At 39.2% G+C, this 24,816-nt stretch overlaps 1 protein-coding gene across 1 annotated transcript in view; it reads right to left on the bottom strand.

The window, feature by feature from the left end:
• KCNN2 (potassium calcium-activated channel subfamily N member 2) overlaps positions 1–24,816 on the bottom strand; it is a 95,465-nt gene that overhangs the window by 9,928 nt on the left and 60,721 nt on the right. The window contains exons 4-5 of the mRNA XM_024200647.2: positions 19,013–19,154; positions 609–719 (exon numbers count right to left, since the gene is read on the bottom strand). Of these exons, the coding sequence (XP_024056415.2) occupies positions 609–719; positions 19,013–19,154 (253 nt within the window). The remainder of the gene's footprint in view (positions 1–608; positions 720–19,012; positions 19,155–24,816) is intronic.

Here is a 24,816-nt window from a genome sequence, read left to right as displayed (position 1 = left end):
CTGATTGAATAACCCCATGTGTTCAGTAAATGAAGCAATAGCAGACTTGACAAAAAATCGCTTGTGAATATTTTTAATCCTGTTTTTCAAGATGTTCTCACATGTAAGGAAACTTCTCTCATTCTTTTACAAAGAACAGTTTTTCTACTTGTGTATGTTTGGATTTCAATCTATATAACTCTTTAAATTCATATAATCTAATAGAACTACAAGAATTACATATATGCTGTAGTTTTTTCCTCTCATATGCTGCACAAAACTCAATCTAGTTTAATACATAATAAACTCGTCTTTCAGAATAATATTCTGTTCTTTGCTGGTTACCTCAGTTAACTTCCAGCTTCAATATGTCCCGCTGGAAGAGAATCTTCAAATCTACTGTCATTGCACCAAATCCTCATTAGGAGTGAGAACCTGCAACTTCCGTTGAAGTCAATGGAAGTTCAGGTGCTCAGTACTCCCAGAAGGCACCCAGCACCTTGCAGAAGAAGACCCATAGAGAAGTACAAGAAAGAAAATTATATTTTTTTCCCCAATGAGTCTCAGAAATACATTAAACAACATTCCTTTTTCAGTGGGGAATATAAAGATCTGCAGATATAACTTACTCTTTTAGTTAGCTGGGTATCCATCATGAAATTATGCACATGTTTTTCAGCTTTGGTAAGTTCTAACTTCCTTGCAACCACAGCTACCACCAGCGCAGTGCACCCTGCACCCTGAAAACAACAATAAAACAAACCCCAAGGAGTTACTACTGTGTGTTTCAAAAGCATTTTTTAAAGAAGTTTCGCCTTCACTGAAGAAATATGAAAGGCATCAGATGAATCACCATTCCTAATAAATGTGATGAATATAGTACAGCTATTTTAGTTCAGGGTTATATAAAGAGTCTGTTACCATAGACTGGTAAACTGTCAAGGCATCATCAATTGCTTACTGAAGAGCATCATTTTAAAATCCTGCTTTTTTTCTCTAGAAGTTGAAAAAAGAAATGGATTTTAGAGCAAATTCAGTTTCTAATGTCTGAACAAAGGCAGCCAGATACAATGTTTAAAATTTAGAATACAGCCATAAATGAATCCAGAAAGGCCTGTTCATAGTCATGGTATCTGCAATTGCTAAAAGGAAGTAAGATTGGATTAGTATCTAGCACAATAAAACTAGAATCTGTTTTAAGGCTTTCTTTAAAGTCTAAAGATAAAGTTACCTTAAATCTAGTTTTTAGTCACTTATATATACTTCCTTGGAGAGCTGGTCAAAATTTGTTGTGCAAAATCTTTTTTTACTAAAGCAGATTTGTATTGACTAAAACAGTTTGCGAATTTTGGTTGAATTCACTGAACTGTTTTGGCTGAACAATAGAAATAAAACATTAAGAAAAATCTAACTTTAGTTTCAACATTTTCAACTAAAACAGTTCAATTTTTAAAATCTGAAATGCCCTTTTGTTTCAAATTCTACTGTGATTTTATAGGCAGGGAAAAAAGATTTAAAAAAACCCAGAAAATGAAACAAAACATTTTCTTTCAGGTAGAATGAAACATTTAGTTTGACCCAAAATAAAATTTCCCCACTTTTTCAAATTACCAAAACCTCTTGGGTCAGCCCAAATGATTTTTTATGGTCAATTTTTTGGTTTGGATACCGAAACAAAAACAAAGTTATTTGAACAGCTCTATTTCCATGTTCTCTTCTGACAAACAGAAGTGATCTTTTTCTAAAAATTATGCTTAGTTGACTGTACTACTTTGAATAACACACGTGTCTTGCAGAAATAGCTTTGTAACTTGGACCTTTGTAACAACTGGAGTTTGTTTTGTGCCAAGTATATGTATGTTTGTAACTATAAATACTGTTCCAAGTACAGCCTGGAATAAGCAGATACAAATCCCATGGAAGAGAAATATAGTGGGGTAGATTATGTGCCAAGAGAGTAGAAGCAAGTTGTAACAGGTAAAACAACTAACAGGAGGGTGTAATATAAAGCAGTCCCCAACTACAAATTAACCCGCCAATTCCCAAATCAGCTCTGTTGTAATATACCTGGCCAACTTCTACAGATAGCCCCTCTATCCCCAGTATTTTTCTGATATATATACACACACTGAGTTACACTTTGTCTAGTCGTCAATGAAGCTGTATCAGTTCAACTCTTAGTACAGACAGACAAAGTCTCCCTTTGGATCTTGAAGTTTACCCTGGTTTCACTCCTATGCTTGCCTCCACTTTTTCTCATTCTAAATTCTTCTGTTTCCCTCACTCTCTCATCCTTCCCTCCAAAACAATCAATTCTGCTACCTCCAATAAATATGGAGATTTCCCTAATTAATTTGCTCCCTATAAGTTCCCCTCAATTAATTTATTTGCCCCTACACAAAGACCCCACAATGAATTCACCTGACTCCCTCATTAACATAGACTTGTCAGTGAATTCATCTGCCTTCTTCTCCCCATATACTGAGACACACCAAATACATTCATTTGCTTCCCCACCGCCTGCATACCATTTAACTTGTCCTGGATCCCTCCCAAACACAGACCCCTCCAGTGAACTCATCTGCTCACCACCAACACATGCAGCCCTGATCTCCCCCAATTAGTTCCGCCCTAGCTGAACCTCCATGCCAATTTCACCCCCCAAATAAGTCTCTCCCCAGATGTTGCAGGTGCTGCTCCCTGTTCTGATTCTCTCTTTAAGCTTCTTCTTCTTCAGAAGCTCTACTCCCTCACTCCTATTTTAGTGCTGGATGAAATCAAGGAAAGGGAAGCTGGAGTCGCTCATGCCCTCGAGGCATGCGGGAGCCAGGAGGAAGTGTCTTCACTTCTTCCAAATCCCAGCCCCGGCAAGGGAGCATTGCTGAGAGCTGCAGAGAAGGCGCTATTTATACCAGTGCTAGGGGTGCGTGTAGTTTATATACTCCACATACTGCCAGAAGTGTAGACGTAGCCTTATACTCTGCACACATTTTCTGACCAATCTCCCCCTAGCATGTAAATTAATCAACCCTTAGCCTCACCTTTGAATCTGGGTGAAGTTACACAGGGTGAGGGCAGTGGGAGTGCACAGGGAGTCAGTGCAGACTCTGAGCAAGGTCTTTTAGCCAGCAATGGAAATCAACTGGTTTGAGGTTCACCATGTTCTCTTAAAAATATAGCCCTGAAATCTAAACTGTCAAATGTATCAAAAAGAGGCTATAATGAAGATCACTAGAAAGTCAGTGGTGGTGAACTCTGTGCCTCAGCTCAGGAATGCTATTATTTAGTCCCAATAATACCTCTGTACCATCTTTCATCAACGTTTCTCGAAACACTTCCCAAATATTAATTACTTGAGTCTGAGACCATCCCACTGAAGCAGTAATGTACAAAGAATAGTTCACCTGCCACTGGCATGATGGAATGAAGCAGCTGTTTAAATGGCAAATCACAGTCTAGAACCAAAAGGTAAAAAAGAATACTGTATCCAATTGAAATTAAGGGAATATAGGTAAACAAAATGCAATTACCTGAATTGGAATGATTATCATCTGAAAGACTGTGCCTGTAGCAGCTCCATACTGCCACCAACATGCTAGGGAAATGCCTTATATTGGCCTATGGGACAGAATGCTATCTCTTGAATCATCAAAACTGCTTCATGAAGCATCAAGATGTTTGTTGGAGGGCTCTCATGCAAATACTAATTCACACTGGCTCTGTTTGGCTAGTGAAATATGACAGGATCACATCATGATGGTATGCGTGAAAATGCACACTTTTTACCTTTGTTCAAAGGAGGAAAGGTAGAATATTACTTGTGGATTTCTTCTTTGCACTACCATGGAAGAAAACAAATGATGTTTATTCTTTTAATAATAAATAGTTTACAGAGATAGCACATTAATTTAAATTGGGATTTTAACATTTTATCATTATTATAAATACACTGAATTATTATCATACTTTGTACTTTCACTTGAACTAAGATGTGGTATTCACATTTTAAAGATCAGGAAACTGAGGCATAGATAATCTGTACTGTTATGTTAAATGATGGCATAATGTTGCATAATCACACCCTCCCCATTTTTTCCATAATTAACACTGCACACAAAAAAACAACGACATTTTCTGTTGGAATTATATCTGTTGGGTAAAAGCACAATTCCAGTTACAAGAAAGTCTTATTTTAAGCTGAAAAATGTATTTCAATTATTGTACTTTGAACATTATGCAGGACTAAGGCAAACAAACTAAATCACTGCTTCAAGCTCCTGCTCTCTCTTCGTGGGAATCTTATTTCCTCAAAAACAAAACAAATGGGGAAATGCACACAGCTTTTGGAATGTCAAAGCAGTAATATACTCTATCTGGAGTTTACAACAGTTTGGTTTGGTTCATTCTTGCCTGTTAGACTACATTTTATTTTAAATTGCATATTCTGTGTTGGTAAACATCAAGTTTTTAAGAACACATGGGAATGCCAGTTATCATCCACAGACCAAGTTGAAAGGACAAATACAGAACAAAAGCAGTATATTGTTAGTACAGTTAAAAGGTAACTTTCGGATGTACTCTTGAATGCTACTATGGTCTTCAGCCATCCTGATCTATCTTTAGAACAGAATCTGCCAACCAGGTTTTTATTTTTTACAAGAATTAGAGAGCAGCAAGGCCTGCTAATTAATTGCAAAGACTTTGTAGAACATCTAAACATGATGACTTGTAGCCATTTCAGAAAAGGAGGAATTTATCACGCATAGAACAGAATAAATTCAGAATTTACTAATCCATTCTAGCTATCCTGAGCCTCATAAACTAACTGCGCCAATTTTTCAAGACAGCCTATGATTGTGTATACAGTTTTACAGTGTGCATAACCCTTCCTTTGTCCAATGCAAACAGAATTCACATACTCATCTCATATAGAAATCTACCTGATTTGCATATGCAAATAAGCATCAAATAATTGCAAAATCACTGGCACAAATTTAGAGGCAGCCTTTTAAAATGTGGCTTTCATGCTAATTTTTATAACCGATATTCCATTAAAACTCATTTAAATTTTTTAATGAGATCTCCTGCATTATTTTTCTAACAGCACCACTAATTCTTAAAACACTATATTTAGTAAGGTGCTGGTATTCTGGGTGATGGTATATTTTAAATGAAAGCATGTAAGTCCCTGTGTTAAGTAAAGTAGATTTAAGTATTTTAAACAATAATGTATATAGTAAAATAATTTTGTATCCATTACATAAAATTTAATTATGTGATTTTATTCAGTCTTCCCAGTACAGTTCACAAACACCTTAAGTAAAAGTCCACCTGCCTTAGGAAATTGTTTTTTTCTCAGCCTCTTGCCAAGTGGTTGCTTAAATGAATTTAAATTTAAATGCTGTACATTAATTCCATTTTATTTCATAATAAGTATTCATAAAATAGAATAGAATAAATTATGAGCAGATATGCAGTTAAATATTCTCACATAAGTGTTCTAGGAGCTCAGAAGTTGCAGGGCAAAATTGTAAGCAACACATCTATTTTATTTAATGAAAGTGGATAGCTGTTGCTAAAAGCAGAATTAGGAGCATGATGTTTGTTTTTCAGGAGTACTGTAAATTATGCAGTAGATGGATTTCCAGCAAACTACACACTAAAATGATGACCTGCCTAGATTCTTCTATTCTCCAAAAGCGTCAACAGATCTGTTTGGCCTATCTGCTGACACAAGTGCAGATTTCACCCCAAAGGTAAATCTCCCATTGACTTTAAGGGGACCAGGAGTTTTTCCAGGTTCTGGTCAACACCTATTTTTCATGGTCAGAAACTGGGAGAGTTTGAGCTTTATAGTAAATGTACTAACAACATGTTTACATCATTAAGTGAACTCTATGAATACCAATGTATGACAAATTCTCAGACCTTCACTCATGCAGAGTGACAAATGTTGGAATGGATCTGACTGCATGATAGCTCTCACATCTGCAGGCATCATTTCTTAAAACTCTATGACGTCAATGGAGCACACATTAGAGAGCGGCTCATTTCTGAAGCAAAAGCCTGACAATCTTTCACAAGTGGACAACATTTTCCCTTGACCATTGATCTACATTTTACCTGTACTGTAGGACGATGTTTCAGTTATATATACAAAACAAAAAAGAGCATTCCTCATATCTTCATTATAGACACGGTCCTCCCTAATAGAATAAACATGAATGAGCTTCAAGATCATACAATTTCTAGTTCAAATATTGGTCTATGCTATGTCTTGTGAAATCAGTTACCAGGAATCTTGCTTAATGCCAAGAATCTAAAATAAGACCCGTTGTTAGAAGACACGTGTGTGTATGTATTTGACCCATTTTTGGGTTTTGGTATTGAGAGCCTAACTCTCTACTCATTTACACCAGTGTGAATCATGAGTTGCTATCCTGAAGCAAATGGACTTGCAACAGTGAAAAATGGGCGTGAGTGAGGGAAGAATCATACCTGACTGCCTGGATGTAAATTTCTGGCACCAGTCTGGAACTTTGAAGGCCTACAGCCTCCCAATCCAGCAAAGAGAGGTAAAGTAATAACATATACAATTATTATTTTGAGATAACCGTAAAAGTGAAGCATTGAAATCTTCCCCACCAAAAAGGTTGTACGGGCTGTCATCTTCAATTTGGACCTCTCTCTAGGTGCTCACATCCAGGCCTCATCTAAATCTTGCAGATTCTTTCTGGATAACATCTCTAAGATACAGTCTTTCCTATCCATCCACAGAACTAATACTCTTATCCAGGCTCTCATCATCTCATTTCTCTATTACTGCAACATCCTTTTCGCTGGTCTTGACAAATTTAATTTTGCCCCACTCATATCCATTCAGAATGCTGCTGCAAAGATCATTCTCCTAGCTCATTGCTTTGGCCATGTTGCCCCTCTCTTTGTATCCCCCCACTGCCTCCCTCATTGCTACTGCATTAAACAAAAGCTGCTTGTCTTTACATTTCAAGGTCTTTTACCATCCATCCCCACCACACCTATTTTCTCTCACTATCAAGACATTGACTCCTGCCTGCTGCCTCTGACTGGTCCATGAAACCAGCATCCGCCACCCACCGGTTAAATTTTCAAACAAGCATCTACATGCTTTCTGTCATGCTGCCCTTCATACTCAGAGGATCTCCCTGTAAATATATGCAAAGCTACCTCATTATCCTACTTCAAATCCCTCCTTAAAACCCTCCTCTGTAGTGATAACTACAAAAAACAAACAACCTGACAATGGTTAGGCTGCCAGTGTTCTGAGACCACTGCCTATCATGCTGACCAGTTGTCTCAGTTTTTCCTTGTACTCCCCCATCTGTGTCTGTCTCATCCATCTGTTATCTATTGTCTGATACTTAAATTGTAAGCTCTTTTGGGACAAGGACTGCCTTGTTGTACAGCATCTAGCATAATGGGGTGCTGGTCCATAACCAGGGCACTTACGTGCTACACTAATACTACTAATAATAAACAGCTCCTCAGTGGAACACAATAAGCAAAACAGCAGCTCTAGTGGGGAAAGACAAATGTCACCCAGAGGAACCAAGGCCACAACAGTGATAGCTAAAAACAGACTTGAGATGTAAAGTCTGGATCAGTTTCCAAGCTTTCTTCAAATACAGAGGTGTTCAGATTCATATTTTCAGCTTAGGCACAACACAAAGAAAGGCCAGAACTGCAGTGTTTTGATCTGGACATTGACAAAATGTAGAGGGTTTGGATCTAGGATACTAGTGTGGGCTCAGTTTTAGTGATAGCCAAAGAATGGTGCTGGCATCTCTTAAATAAAAAGTTTGAAAAAAATCTAAGATGATAAAATGCCCAGGAAGGCAGCACTGAAGACAGTGTTTAGTCAGAGCTTTAAAATCTTGCACCTGGACTTGAAGAAATTCTAGATTTCACTGAATGAACTCCTGTGGCATTTCCTCTTGATTCTGCGTTTGGCAGGGTATCAGAATTGCATTTAAATGTTGGCAATGAACTAGGCAATTGCTTAGTCTAGACCTACCACCTATTGTTTACATCTATCCATGCCTGTGGTGGGGGCTATGGGAAATGGAAGCAACTTTATGCTCAGTGGCTCAGCTGGAAATCTCTTGGCAGCTTTGGTCTAGCTGGACTGGGAGTGAAGTGTGTTCTTTAGTGCTGTAGTTGTCACAAAAATGTCCTGCTATACTTGCCTGGTACTGAGAGAAGGCAGCTGCCACATTTTCTTGCTCATTTCCCTTGGGATCCACTGAGGCAGAGAGAAGGTCCGCTTTGCAGACATATGTATCTGGTGTGAAATTTAGCTCTGCACCAGAAAAGGCACAACATTCCTCCTGCTGCTCTGCATAAAATGAAAAGCCTGTAAGAATTTAAACAGATACTCTGTTCATTTGGCTCTCTAGTAGGTGGGCTTATTGGACCAGCCAGAAAAAAAAATGTCCTTGAAGCAAAATTGCTCTCCAAACAAGCAATGTAAGAGTGTTGAAAGAGGAATCCACCCATGAAATGGATACAAGGCTAAGGAAATGGGAGTCATACAGCAAGCTCATACACCTGAGCTTTTGCATTTATCACAGCTGCCTACAGGGAGTGAGGAGTAACCCTGCAGTGTTGAACAGAGCAGGAGACGTAACAGCACAATTACTGTATCCTCCAATCCAAAACTGTGACCTAAAATTGTTTTGCATTATGGCCCTTCTATGTGTTCAATAGTTGTGCCTAGCTAGCAACTGGCTTCAGTGGCATTTCTGCCTGTTTGAATTTGATCCATTGTATTTGAAACATTTAAGCTTCTTCTACTCATAGTGTAGTACTTGAGCACATTTCCTCGCTTTTCACCAGTCTTTCAGGTTTGTCAGCAATATTAGAGAAAATACAAATTGTGTGAAATACTAAAAACGACACAAAATAACGTAAATTAAATACCTACAGACAGGCCAGGACCCCAGGAATTGCCTGATAAGTACAGAATAGACCCAGTTTTAAAAATAGATCCAAGAGACAGAGAGAGAGAAAGAGAGGGCCAGATTCACTTTCTGATAGACTTTCTGCTGCAAGAGTCAGTACTATTAGGTGAGAAAGGGGATTAATGTTTTGCAAGACATGTGCATTCTACTCTGTACCAGAGAACCTGCAAAGGGTGGGTGGTACTGACTGAGAGATGCATTGATTCAATGCAGCCCGGTGGTGGGGCTCCTATGGAGCCTCTGATGGGTTCTGCAGCTTTAATCTCCACTGCAGAGAGTGGTGGTGGGAAAACTGCCTGTCCTCCTTGGAAAGCGTGAAGACTTCTTTCTGCCTGTGTGCAAAAATCTTTGCTGGAACAAGGAGGTGCAATTGTCTTCCCTGGACCAGAAGGGGGGAAATCTAGCTCACCCCCTGTAAAAATGGAAGGAAATGTTAGTTTTGTTCATTCAAGACAGTAGCCGTTCTTACTGATGGTGATCTGCAAGTATCTGACAGTCACATGACCTACTGAGTTTAAATATATTGTTTTCAGTACAGCAGGTACAGTTAAATATTCAGACTGGTACCCAGCCACATACACGTGTAGATTACAAAGCACTGCAGGTTGTGTACTATTGGGAAATAAAAGTTATATTTTTTCAGCTCGTAAAGCAACAGTTTTCCCATAGTGTTGCTACAAACTATTCTTCATTCCAATAACTTCAGGCCTTTTAACTTGCTGAAATTTGATTTTGACTCCTAATGGCTTCAGCGAGCGAGTTGAGCATCATTAACTTCCTTCCCCATATTATGCATCTGTGTGATACTAGTGTATTTGGAGCATACTGGGTTAGAAGAAAGACATCACTGGAGGAAACAAGCTGTTCTGAACTGTGAGGTCATTATTGATATTTATTATTAAATTCTCAGAACTTAGCTTGTTAAATTCTTAGCACAACCATCTTAGTAATGGATATAAAATGCCACTAATGTGTGTGAAAGACATTTTCCCTTACTCACAGGGAAATGAAGCTGTTAGAACTTTGTTTCCATGACCTTATATGTGTACCATCATATCTATTTACAAAATGATAAAAAAAGATTCCCACTAACACTTACAAATGAAATGAAGGAAAGCCTTGGGTAAATCTTTAATTGACAATGCCATCTATTTTCATCTGGTTGATATTACACAAAAATTGACTCCTTTCAGTTCAGTCAAACTTCTGCCTCTGGACTGGGCATTAGTTTTAATGATACATTTCTTGAACATGACTCACGGCACTATGTTTTTGTATTCAGAAGTTACAAAATTAAACTGCGTAAAGCTCAGTTTTTCTAAAAATCAAATACAAGTTTTTAACTATTATGATTTAGGGTAATTCATGATTTCAGTGTACACTATGCATAAACATCAGTTCACAGCAAACTGATATTTATTTTCTCTCTTTTGTTTTGGATTCTTAACAGAAGATCTGTACCCAATGTTAACACTGCAGCTAGATTCTCCTCCTTTTCCTTCATTGCCTATCTACTATTATATATTAAATGCCACAAACTACATTAATGGGATGGTTCTGTTGAGATTTTGCTATATTTTTCTGCTTTACTACATGACTGCAGTGCATGCCATGAGGGAATTTCAGTTAATGGGAGCAGGATTGGGCCCACAGATGTTTGAATTTATTTTCCTTTAAAGAAAAAGCAAGTAAGACCTAGAATCATAGATCTGTAGGACTGTAAGGGCCCTCAATAGGTCATCTAGTCTTGCCTCTGGCATCGAGGCAGGACTCAGTATTATCTAGACCATCCTTGACAGGTGGTTTGTCTTACCTGTTAACAACCTGTACGATGGAGATTCCACAATCTCCCTAGGTAAATTGTAACTACCCTGCCAGTTAGGAAGTTTTTCCTAATGTCTAATCTAAATCTCCCTTGCTGCAATTTAAGCTCAATACTTCTTGTCCAGTCATCAGTGCAAATGGAGAACAATTTAACAACCTTTTAAATACTTGAAGAGTGTTATGACCCACTTCAGTCTTCTTTTCTCCAGACTAAAAACATACCTTTTTTCCCCCTCACCAATCTTTCCTCAGAGGTCATGTTTTCTAGACCTATCATCATTTTTGTTGCTCTCCTCTGGACTTCCTCCAATTTGTCCACATCATTCCTAAATCGTAGTGCCCAAAACTGGCCATTGCAATTCAGTGGCCTTATTAGTGCTGAGTAGAGTGGAAGAATTACTTCTTGTGCCTTGCTTACAACACTCCTGCTGATACATCCCAGAATGATGTTTCCTTTTTTTGAAAAAGTATTACACTATTGACTCATATTTAGTTTGTGATCCACTATAACCCCCTGATCCTTTTCTGCAGTACTCTTTCCTAGGTAGTCATTTTTCATTTTGTATTTGTGCAATTGATTATGCCTTCCAAAGTGTAGTACTTTGCATTTGTCCTTACTAAACTTCATCCTATTTATTTCAGACCAGTGGCTGCTGGCTGGGTACCCAGCTCTGAAGGCAGCGCTGCTGCCAGCAGCAGTGGAGAAGTAAGGATGGCATGGTATTGTGGAATAAATGCATCTTAACAGTTTGCAAAAGTGTGACAATGACCTTATCATATACATGTCTCTTTTCCTGGTTAGCTCTCTCAAAATAGATCACATTAAATATATACTCCAAAAACAAATTCACTTTCAACCCAAAGGGAAATGTTTCTGGAGAGTTAGAAGCACCTGAAAACAGTAGTTTTGAATAAGAGTTCCTCTTTAACTGTAACACAAACTGCACACTGTCTAATTAACATTGAGAAGACCTGTTATAAAGAGATATGTGGGGGCAAATTCTTTCAACCTATGCAAACCCTGAGTATGTTTAAATTGTGCAAGGGAGTCCCACAGAGCTTGGGGGGATGGAATCATTTCCCTCCAGGGCTGAGGAACATCCACGCTCCATCTCCATCCCAGCTTCCTTAGCTCATGGGCCTTAGTGGTATCTAGAGGCCACTGCCCTTCACAGTCACATATCCCAGCTCTTCCCTAGTCTGTTCCAAATCCCTGTTCAGAAGCATGGTTTAGCCTGTGCAAAGCATTCTCCTTCCCATATAACAGAAACACTGCAGTCCTGGTGCCTTTTAGGTCCCAAGCACGTATGTGAGAGGAGGTAAGGTTTGCCCCTTTTAAAGCAAATACAGACCCTAATTTTCAAAATGATATGTTCTTTAATTCATATGCATCCCTGATTTACACCTGGACTTTGAGAGTTGCACCTCAGCAGAACAGGCTTGAATACTTGTTCCTTACTAGAGATTTTTAATTGGCTCTTAACACTAGTGAAAGCTAGTATGGTGGCATCAGCTTGCCACAACTGTCTTCACTGTGACTATTCCTGATAACTGGTCACCTTTGTGAGGAAGGGGTTCATGATCCAGCCCTTAGAATGTGCTATCTAAAGATTTTCTGAAAGAAATTGCTAATCTCTTCCCCCACCACCCACTTCCACTGTGCAGCCTAAGAATACCTTCTACATTTGCTTGCTTCACCCTTAAGCTTAATGAGCTCTCTAGTGCAGGCATTTACTTTAATAAGAATGGTATTCAAGTTGTGCAATGAATCTTACTGCAGATGCTAAAGAACAGAAGTTTCAGCAACACAGAAACACAGAGCTGGAAGGGAACTCCTGTGTCACTGAGCTCAGTCCCTTGCTATTGCAGGCCACCCTGTTGTATAATTGACAACTTAGCCACCTCAAAGAGTCCGTAAGATAATTATTTGGTTAAAAGCAACCCTCAATCAAGCTACATCAGACATCTGTGTGCATCCCACAGGATAGCAGTTATCACAATCTTCAGTCTCCCATTTATTTTAGGAACATAGGATCTGACACAATAGATCCATCAAATCCAGTATCTTGCCTCTTGCAGTGACAAACACATGATACTTCAGAGGAAGGCAAATCCTCCTCTCTCTACCACCATAATGTCCCATCCTATTCTGCAGTGCTGCATGTCAGAGGAAAATATTCCTTCTTGATCCTTGCAGCAGGATTTTTGGGTGCCATTATTTTCTCTTACATAAATACAAAAATTTATAAATTATATATACAATTATTTTTAGGGTTTTTTTAGATTATCTATTTAAATTTTCAGAGTTGTGGGAAATTATGCGGAGGGTCAGACAATAATTATTTAATGACAGTAAACACAAATTTAAAAAGTTAAAGTTTATAACCATTAAAGCGCAAATTGTGAACATAACGTCAAAACAGACAAAGTGAATATCCTTAAATCAAACTCTAAGAAGTTCTCAAGCAGCATTTTCCTTACTTTACCTATCTGTACATTTCAGTTACTATTGATAGAAGTATTGTTTTGTCAGCTTGTGTGTGGTGAAATCGATATTTACTGATAAAAATTGAATCCTGTCAAGTTTACTTATCAAGATTTATAAAGTTATTCAGACACACTGACTTGTTGACCACCTGTGAGAGTGAATTCCAAAGAGATTATATGTTCACGGAGAGGTATTTCTATTTATTTGTTCTAAATTTACTGGCCCTTAATTAAGATGAATACATCCCTTGTATGAGATGGTGTAAAAAGAAGGGACGGTTCAATTTCCTTTGCACCCATCATACATTTTTAATAGCATAGTCATGCACCCTGACTCTTCTCCTTTCCACACTATGTAATTCTAGATCTTCCAATCTCTCATCAGATGTAAGTCTCCCATCAGCACCAACACTTTTCACTTCTCTCCTTTGACTCTTTTGAGATAGATCCACAAAGAGGACTTAAGCTCAGCATTGCAGTGCCTAGCTTCAGGTGCTCTGCCACTGAGTGGAATCCACAGTTCCAAGTTAGGTACCCAGGCTCCTTATACAGGGCATGGGGGGGGAGCTAGGCACCTAACAGTGAGACTCAAAAGTCAGCAGGGATACTGAGCAAGGAGATACCCAAGCTAGCCAACAGAAAATGCCAAAGTGTGTATGTGTGTGGGTGTGTGTGTGTAGGTTATAATGCGTATGTGGGAGGGATGACATGCTGCATCTTGTCCAGCCTCTGGGGCTTGTCCTACCCTCCACTGTTGCCCTTTGATGTGGGAGTGGTGCAAGCTCAGGTGATAGGCTCCTGTCTGGTGATAAGTAGGGACACAGCAGTGATACAGTCTGCTTGTCAGGGGAGTAGCCATTCTCTTTCAGCCCCTCCCTTCCCATCCTTAGTCTAGTACCCAATATCTCCTCTGATGTTTGGGGCTAATCTGATTGCCAGTTCTAGGAGCTGAGAGGGATTTGCCCCCCTACGATGAATTCGGCAAACTGGAATGTGGAGTTTTCACCTTCCATTCAGCATCCAGGATGTCTGGTTTGGGTGTGGGCGTGAATTTACAAATGTGTCAAAGCTGGTGGGTTCAAGTTCAGTTGGTGGGCTAAGCAGGGTCCAGCAGAGCTCCCTGCATACTGGTTGAAGGCATTCCCATGGCATATTTAGGAGGTATGACTATGCCTGGCACAGCATGTGGCTCCTCATACCTAATACCTCTGCACTCTGGTTGGGACTCTGATTCCTATCAGGGTCCCTTTGCAGGCCGGTCTAAGAGTGTAGAGGCGGCACAGCCTTTACACTCACCCAGGTTTATATTTCAACTGGCACCAATGGCCCAGATGAAGTCCACTCTGGAACAATCCTGCTGAGTAGCTCAAGATGGCTACCCCAGTTAGGTTTTAAAGTTGCAACTTCCATATTTAACCATACTATGATGTCTGTGTCACACATCAACTGCACAAGTCTAGTGCTTCTAAATGCACCACGGCTCACCATGATGTTGTGACAACAGATTATGCATCATTTCTCCCAGTTTTTAAAGTATCCAAATGTCCTATTTGTGTTTTGTTGCTACTTTTGCTTTGTTTTTTGTTGTTATTTAAGCTGCTCCTGCACCCAGAACAGACTTTTAAATGTATCTATTCTTGATGACTCCTGAGGCATTTTCCCTTCAGTTTATCCTTGAAGTTCAGAGTCTATCAACATATATTAGAAGTTTAAGCTATTTTCTGGCAACAGGAGTTAGTGGGATTTAAATGATGTCACATAGTCCAATCTTCCAAGACACTAAAATCCATCTGGAGTCTGACAATATATCATTAGTTTTAATAGTCAAAGCAAACTGTAAACACTCAAGGTCTACTTCTCTAACAAGTCATTATTAGACTGTTCCCAATATTGACTCTTGGGTACTTTATGTGACTGTTCTTGCATCCACTCACTACAACTGCCTCCCATTACTTAAACAGGTTTCCATTAGCAACAATATTTTCCCTTTTTACCTATCGTTACTTATTTTCCTATCTACTCCTTTATCAGAGCCCTTAATAAGAGTTCCCGGAAACCCAATTGAATTAGGTACAGATCAGAGTTATCTACTAATTTATTTCCTTATTCAAAAGGTTAGAGTCATGATTTTCCTCACAGAAATGTTGACGGATTGACCTTATTTGGATGTATTTATTCAAGTGTTGTACTAGTAGACCTTTTAATTTGACTACCAATCATTTCTATAGAGCTACGGTGAGGTTTACCAGACGGTAATTCCTGGCAGCTTGCTTTTTTCAAAATAGACAAAAAATTAGGTTTCCAGTCTTCAGAACAAGTTGCTGTTTTTGCTCTTGGGGATCTTTGGGACTGAACACATGCTCATTAGTGTGCCCACTATTTTATGCCCTTCAGAAGACTAGCAGGAAAACCAACTGTATTTACAGTACTGGAATTTCTCCAGTTGCTCCATAGCTTCCTTCTTAGAGATGTTAGTCTGTCAGAGCCAAATTTCAACTGCCCTTAAAAGTGTTGCTAGGGGCAGGAATGTCAATATTATCTTATTTTAGCTTCACCATTTTTTTCAATTGCTTCTCTCCTTTTCACTAGTTTGGAGCAGGAGTTCTCAAACTGTGGGTTGGGACCCCAAAGTGGGTCGCGACCCCATCACCAGGGCTGGTGTTACACTTGCTGGGGTCCATGGCCAAAGCTGAAGCCTGAGCCCCACTGCATTGGGCTGAAGCCAAAGTCCAAGGGCTTTAGCCCTGGGCTGCGGGGCTCAGGCTTCGGCTTCAGTTCTGGGCAGCAGGGCACAGGTTACAGGCCCCCTGCCTGGAGCGGCTTTGCCTCCCCACCCCCGTGCACAGGGCGGTGGGGCTCGAGCTTTGTCTCCCTCTCCCCACCATCTGGGGTGGTGGGGCTCAAGTGGGCTCAGGCTTTGGTCCCCCTTCCTGGGGTTGTTAATTTTTGTTGTCAGAAGGGGGTTGCGGTGCATTGAAGTTTGAGAAACACTGGTTTACAGTGTTTACAGTCTGTCCATTTCTCTAGGTCAGGGGTTCTCAACCTTTTTCTTTCTGAAGGCCCCCCCCCAACATGCTATAAAAACTCCACGGCCCAGCTGTGCCACAACAACTGTTTTTCTGCATATAAAAGCCATGGCTGCCATTAGGGGATAGCAAGGAGGGCAATTGCCCAGGGCCCTATAAAGCTAAGTTACTCAGACTTCAGCTTCAGCCCCTGGTGGTAGGGCTTGAGGGCCTTGGCTGCAGTCCTATTCAGCAGGACTTTGGCTGGCTGCCCTGGGCCCTAGCAAGTCTGATGCCAGCCATGTTTGGCGGACCCCCTGAAACCTGCTCACGGCCCCCCAGGGGGCCTATGACCCCTGGTTGAGAACCACTGCTCTAGGTGTTCATGTCACACTCATCACCATGCTAACTGAGACTGACTGTGTCAGTCATATTTGAAGCCTCAGTGCTTTTAATGTATTTGGAGAATTTTTAATTATTTACTTCATGCCTTTGACTATGTTCTTCATATTCTCTCTGCATTTTATGGGCCAAATTATCAAAAAGGGTCTTGCTTGGCCTGGCCTCCAACTGTGTGTGTAACTTTGCATATGCAAACACCAAATATTAAATGGTAATTTAATTCATTTTTCACCAAATACAGTAGAAGCAACTATGGCAAACTATTTTATGCTTGCAGTAGAATCACATTCTCATAAGTAAAGTGATAAATATTGCTTATCATTCCAGTCTTGAGTGTGATTAATTCATGAGTATGGAGAATGATACTTGCAACAATTTGGAGTCTGTTTTTAATGATTTTATTTTTACTATGTTCTTACCACATTACAGTTACACAGCAGACCCTTAACCATCAAAGTCTTCGAAAAGAGGCCCTAATGCTGATCTCAGCTATGCTAGCACAAATCAGTGCTAACTCCATTGGTATCAATGGAGTTGTACTCGTGTGAAACCCACATGAGATCAGAGCCAGTGTGAGTGCACTTACCACCCCTTTTTGAGGCTAGGAAGCCCATCATAAGAGTTCTGTATAAAATTTACTCTGCACAAAAGGATTTTTCATATTGCAAATATCAATCATATTCCAAAATTTGCATTGAATGCATATTCAGATTAATTTAAAACCGAAGTTTGGCTCAGCAATTCTTCAAGCACTTAGGAAAAGGCAATGTACCTCTCAGTAACTGTAGCATGAACCAATCAGCTGCTGTTGCTTCTCATTTCTGAAAGGGAGTGGGGGACTGTTTCCTTCCAGACTCTCCCCACACTAATGCTTTTCTCCCCTCTTCTTCCTACACTACTCATGTCAGATTCCCCCATGGCAAATTCTTCTTTGAGCCCCCTCCTTGGTATCAGAACCCATCTTGTACTGAGGAGGACAGTCAAGCACCTTGGAAGATGGCAAATTTGAGCTTGCTTTGATACACTCTATGGAAGTTTTCTTTTTCACTCCTCACTCTTCCAGGCTGTGTTTTAAGACTAAATTGCAAACTGTATTTGCCACTATCAGCAAACTTTGCTAAAAGGGCATGGAGACTTTCTTATTATCTCAACCACTCTAAGTTAATGACAAGAAATTTATCATAAGTAAAAGACCAGTTGGCATAAAGTCTCCAAGTCTTCCAGAATGCATTAGTCTACTTCACATTTTAGAAACAGAAATATATATCATTCTATACAAAGAAAAAGGAATCTTTTCAGATGAATTTATTTGTCAGAATATCTGTAAAGAAAAGGCAACTTTTAGAAAACAACCCTTAGTTATCATTAGGTATGAGCCAAAATCCCAACACCTGTTTAATGAAAGGCAGGTGTTCAAGCTGTATTTTTTTTATTATGTGTGAACATAAGAATTGAAAGTTATTAAAATAATAGAATAATATAACTACAATATATGAAGTTGGGTTACCATTGGTGCTGATTTGGGGCCAGCTTACATTACATTTAATGGACGCTTTCATGAATAAGAATTGCAGGGTCAAGCCCTTTATTACTAACATTCTGCAGCAAAATAAGATCAAATTAAATACATGTGACAGTCATTTGTTGCTCTATCCACTATTTGGCTTTAACCAAATACCACAGTCAGTTATAGTGCATTAGCCAAATATTAAAATTAGGCATTAGGTACAACCCTAATAATATAGTATAATAATATAGTAACCAATACCACATTAGCATTGCACTTATGGTAGACATATTATATAAACCTACTTAAAAGCAATTATATATATGTGGACTACCTTAGAAAATTCATGCACAGTAAAACATGCTATGGGAGACTAGCTACAGTAGCTTTTCTATATATTTAAATAACTTTAAAATTTTAAGAAACAGGTATAGGAATTATAGTTTTGCTATTATTACTGATCTACTTACATATGCCCAAACACAAAGCAAGATCCATAAGTGTTGTCGCTATATCGTAACCTTTAGAAACAGGCTTTATTGAGACTCTGATTCTCAGATAACAGCAGGTTAGATTCGGTTTCTCCGTGTTTTATGATAAAGCTCTGCATTTACCTATAGAAGGCGAATGCTCTCAGTTACTGCTAGAATGAAAGATTTGGGAGTGGCCCAAAGTAACCCATGTACTGTACAAACTACTGATAAGCATTTTATATCACCACCAAGAAGTGCTGTGTTAAAGCTAACAATCTTATGCTAGACTTAACTGGATACACGAGAAAGTTAGTGAAGAAAATCAGTGACGCTTACCATTATTCCAGTAAGTAAACAGACTCCTTTCCCACAGTATGTATTAGGTACCATGTCACCATATCCAATGGAAAGGAAAGTTATTGAAATCAACCACATAGCTCCAAGGAAGTTGCTAGTAACATCCTGTTGATCGTGGTACCTAAAAGATAGAAACATAATTACTCTATCATAAATACTTCTACTAAATTTCTGTGCTTTGAGAGGGAGCTTTCACTAGCTGGTGTCTCAGCTGTTCCTTCTCAAAGATGTAATGCTATTTTTATTTATGTATTTTTTGTGTTTTGTTTCTGGAGATAAGCAGTTGTTATATAAAACTCAGACACAACAACAAAAATCAGCTGGTACAACAGCAGAGGTATTTATCTGTGCTATTTAGTCGATATACTTTTATTATTATCTAATGTGGTGGAAGCCTTTGGCTGAAGAACCCCACCCCCCATAGAATCACTTCATTAGGGGGCAAATTCTCCACCTCCACAGGTGCAGTGGAACCAGCACAATCTGCTGCCTATACGGAAGTAGCAGCGGGTCTCTGCAGGTGGTGGTGGAGGCATGGGTGGGCTGAGGGCAGGGCACCCTGTTCATCTCCCCAGCGGCTGGCCTGAGGATAGCCTTGTAAGCAGAGGGTCATTATTAAACTGACATATGGACACTGAATTAAACTGAAGCAGCCTGGCACCTTCATTCTACTTCACTGCATTCAATAGCTGTAAGTCGGCTGTCCTGCATTGCATTCCTATTTGACCATGAAAGGTTCATGTTAAAAAAGTAAATATTCCTTTTTGTTAAAATCCAGTACTTACTATACTTTGATTTTTGGGGATGTGCCTTTTTGTTAAAATACTCTAGAACAATACAACTATTCCCCCCCTCCATCCCCCGCAAAGAGAACAGTCTCAGAGAAAGGTTAAACAATACAGTGGCCCTTATATTACATTTGGACCCAAACAGCTGTGAATCCAGTGGGACCTGCTTTAGGATCAAAACTTGTTGCCAACACACAGTCTGAATGAAATGAATGCTCACCAGTGAAGCTTGTGGTGATTAGGGCAAGTGGACATTTTGTCTCCCAGGCACAGAGCAACACAGACACCCTCCGCTTCAGGGTAACCCCACAGCTGCCAGGCTGCTCTACATGAATGATTTAGGATGTTGTATTCTGGTGTTGCCCTCCCCATGGTGTACCCCGAGCCACCGTCCTCACCAGGCACAAGGTCCACTTGTGGAGCTATGCTCCGTGAGATGCAGGAATATGCTGTCTCCTATCACAAAAGCAATTTCCTTAGCGTTGCTTCCTTAAGAGTCTCCTATGCTTGCAGAGATGGGCTAGGATTGCACAGGGAATGCATCGAAAGCTCTCTCCTTCACAGAGTGCACACCTTTACTACACAGCTATTTCAGAGATGCAAGGATGCACATTTTTAACAGCACAATTATCAATGGTAATTTTCCAGGTTTCACTTGAGAGGTGTATCTTAATTAGTAAGGTCCTTTAGATGAAATATTCATTAAAGCTGTCTGCATCTATATTTAGTAGCACACCACTTCAAGGACCTGTTCAAACGTTTTTATCTTGTTAGCTCGCAGCAACAAGCTGACTGATCACTGGGATTTCCCACTCTGGTTATTTAAGGCTTTGATTTAGCAAGGAACACAAGAACATGCTTAATAGTGCTGCCAACTTTTGTGATTTTACCATGAGTCTCATGATATTTGGTGTTTTCATTAAAGCCCCTCAAGCAATGTGGTTAAAAACTCCTCATGCAATGAGATAACAGCTTTCATAAAACAAAGAACAGTTTCCAGCCCTAATGACTGCAGAAAACAAGTTTGGAAATGTGACCCCTAATGCTCAAAAACCAGAAGGCAAAACAAAGAAAACCCAAAATACATTAAATTTTATAATCTCATGATTTTTAAGCCAGCTTCATGACTTTTGTGGCCTGAGTCATGTTTTTGAACCCCTGAGGTTAGTAATCTAGGTTTAAATATGTGCTTAACTCCTACTGATTTTAATGAGACTATTTATGTTCTTAAAATTAAGCACATGCTTAAGTACTTTGCTGAATCATGACCTGTATGTCTTTATTTATTGGATCAAGTTCTAAGGGCTTGGTCCTGCACCATGAAAGTCAGTAGGAATTTTTCTGACTTCAGTGGGAGCAGGTACAGGCCCCATGTCTATACTTAAGATGTTGCATGCACTGTAAATATGATCAACTACAAAGTGAATCCAGCTATATTAAAAATGGAAGAGGCGAAGAGCATTTTCTGCATACTAGAAATTGCAATGTTGCATTTACAAGCTCTATGAGAATGACAACAACTGCAAAAGGATAGATGAGACATTAAATCAGTTCAGTTTGAAATATCTATTTTTTACCTTTCAGACTTGTTTTAAATGCATTTTTAGTTATGCCAGACCCACAGCTATAAAGCCCCTATTTATCCACAGAACAAGTACAATGTGGATAGTGGCAGTTCAAACCTTCCCACAGCGTTCTACCAACATACCTCAAATCTGTCATAGAGAACACTTCTTCATAGAGTGAGAGGGCAGATAGGCTCAGCAGAGAGACAACAAACAGAACCCACCACTGAGGGAGCCAATTGGATTGGTGATTATTGTGGTGAGGACACCTGCCTACTAGAAGCTGGAACTAACTTACCAAGATCACCAACTCACTGCAGAAAGGTTACTGAACAGCCATCAGCTGGGAATAGCATTTGCTCAGTATCAACCTGGGCTGGATTTTGAATGGCAACCTAGATGTTAAAGACTCCATAATCCAACTGCTATCCATTCCTTCCATGTCTGAAATCTCTATTACATGACAGTGCAGTCACCAGTGAGCAGTTTAGATGCTATCATATGAAAAGTTTAATAAAACTGTAGCAATACAAAAGACAATGGTTAGATAAAATTGCCTTAACACAGTTTTGTATAGCAGATTTTGTATAGGTTATCATTACAGCTAAAAGCTGGGTCATTTCAGAAAGCATGTGCACTAAAACTGTGTCTGACACAGATTGTTCTTATATAAGAATGGCAAGTAAGAAGAAGAAGTGTGCAGACATACTCTATAAACTTTTTACCTACAAAAATAAGTGGCCACATTACAAAACACTTACCTTCAAAAATGACCAAGTTAAACTAGATAAAATGAGGGTAAATATGGACCCTTCTAAGGATCTATGAGTCAGAGGTGGGAGCTCTGAAATGGAACTGAGGGCCACATTAGACATAATTGTGGTTTGTTTAACTTTATCACTCAAACACTTATCACATTTCTAATGTGATATGGCTTGGCTATTTCTTAAAAAAAAAATAATTAAATAGAAACATACTGTAGAAGTTGCCATACTGGATCACACCAGTGGCCTGTCTAGTTCAGTGTCCTGTCTCTGACACTGGTCAATAGTTCCTGCTTCTGAGGAAGCGGCAAGAAATCCTGCAGTAGACAATTATGGAATAAATTGCCCTTAGTGGAATTTCTTTCTAATAGACAACAATTCACAGTTGGCTTGTACCATGAAGCTCTATATCCTTTCAAACAAACAAACAAACCACCTTATCAATGTAACTGTGGAAGTTCTCGCTATCCATAGAAAAGTCTATGCCTTTTTTGAATCCTACTAAGCCTCACTGATATGTGTGGCAATGAACTTCACAGGGTGATTGTGAACTGTATACAAAACAGTATTTCCTTTTATCAGTTTAGATGAGACACTATTTCCTTTATTGCTGGGATGAGATATTTATTTACTTTTTTCCTAAAGAAAATTAAGGGGAATATCAATAAGAATGGCCCAGCTCCTGGCCCATCCTCCATTCCTTTTACAAAACTCTGTGGGGCAAAAGGGGGCAGAAACTGACCTCATCTCCCCAGCTAGGTATTCCCTCCATTTGGAGGAATTCTTGGCAAGCATACAGCTGGTTCCTACATAAAGCCCCTGAAAACTCTGACATAAATGGTTACAAGTGTCTTGTCAGCAAGATTACAGATGCATTGAAGTAGCTCTCCAGCTGACAGATGGTTCCTTGGGATCAGTTACCAGCTAAAGAAGCTTCACACAGATTGGGTAAAAACAGCCCCAAGATCTGGGGTGCAACTGGCTCCCTGGGCCCCTCTAAGGATCTAGAACAATGCATTACTAATTGATTTGACAGAAATAAAATAAGAAATCAATAAAAATTTATGTACAGCTTGAAGAAGACTTGAACACAATATCTTGAAACATCAGATAGAAAATTAGGGGCTGATATTGTTCCCTGGGAAGTCAGTGGCAGAACTACCAGTGACTTTAGAAGGATGTAGGAATGAGCTCTTTATCCACTATAATCTTTGGCTAACTTAGTGGAAAGATAGAGGCAATAATTTGGCTACTAGAAGACTCTAGTGCATATCCATTAATAGAACAGAAATATTCAGGATTCTTAAAATACTAATTTCAACACTGAATGTATGGAATACAAAGTTCTTATGCACTGCATTCCATAGTTCTCATCACATGCATTCCAAATGTCATGGATATTAAACGAAATACTCTTCAGAATCTTTTGATTCATTAACAAAAAGATATATTTAAATATTTTTATTTTATTATAATGCAATATTTTTGGACAATGAAAGCAAGCCTTGAGAACAGTCACCCATTTGAAATAGAGAATAAGAGCTAGCAAATTTTAAACCCAACTATAACCAGTCACTGGGACACAACTGCCCTGCTCTGGCAGCACAAAGGGCTGCTTATGACAGCTGAAGATTCCCCTGGTGTGTGGGAATCCTTGGCTGGTACAAAGCAGACAAAGGCAGCTTTCTCTTACATCATCTTTTCCCCTGCTGTAGGGGTACACTAAAAGAAGGGAGAGAGCACAGCCAGAACACATTTCACTATAATGGGGGGTAGTTAAAAACCAACATAAATTAGAGTAGTCCTGAGATTGCTGTAATTTACAACAAGGGCTGAAATGATTATGCCTTTGCAAAAAGAGAGTAGGTGTGCTCCTTCTCACATTAACGTTAAGGAGTTTTGCCATTGGCTTCAAGAGGATTAGCATCAGATTCCTCAACTAATAAAGCTGCAGTAATTCAATACTCCAGATTCCATGTCAAGTCTGGGTCTTCAGAGATTGTAACAGCAGTGCTCTTTTTCTAATATGGCTCAAATCAATATCATGCCTCAAAATTATTTTCCTTCATAATTGCATTTGTATTTGGTGATATTTCATTGTAACTGCTATGCCTGCCTTTAGCAGCACATATTTATCACCCAGTAATTCTGCCTTCACAACCCATTACATTCATCTTAAAAATGATGAGTAAAAAGAAACAAAATGTAAGTTTTAGCCTAACCAATGACATATTACTTCACTCTTAGTAGCTTTGTTTCAGTTTAGCCTACTTCACCTGACAGCTGACTAAGAAATTTAACATTCCTTGATTTCGCTTTCCTAGACAATCCAAGCAAAAAATTATTGTGGGATCAACTGAGATGACCATCCTTTTAGCCAGGGGGAAATATAATAGACTCTTTGTATAGTAATCATAAAAATAAGTAAAAAATCTTAGCTTGAAATACCTTGCCAAATCAAGTATGGTTTTGTTAAATCTTAAAACTCTTAGACTAATAACAGCTGAAAATGTGTTCAGCTCATTAAATCAGAAACTTGTCAAGGCTCAGATAAGACACTGATTTATTTAACTAGCTATTAAAGTTCTCCCACTATATTAAATCTTTTTGGCTGTTAAGTGCCTTTTCAACTCTAGTTAGACAGTAGGCATAGGCAGGTTCCCCCC

Source organism: Terrapene carolina, unplaced genomic scaffold (assembly GCF_002925995.2).
Source record: "Terrapene carolina triunguis isolate 2854851 unplaced genomic scaffold, T_m_triunguis-2.0 Scaffold69, whole genome shotgun sequence".
Taxonomy (NCBI): domain Eukaryota; kingdom Metazoa; phylum Chordata; order Testudines; family Emydidae; genus Terrapene; species Terrapene triunguis.
This window is presented reverse-complemented; position numbering and strand designations above follow the sequence as displayed.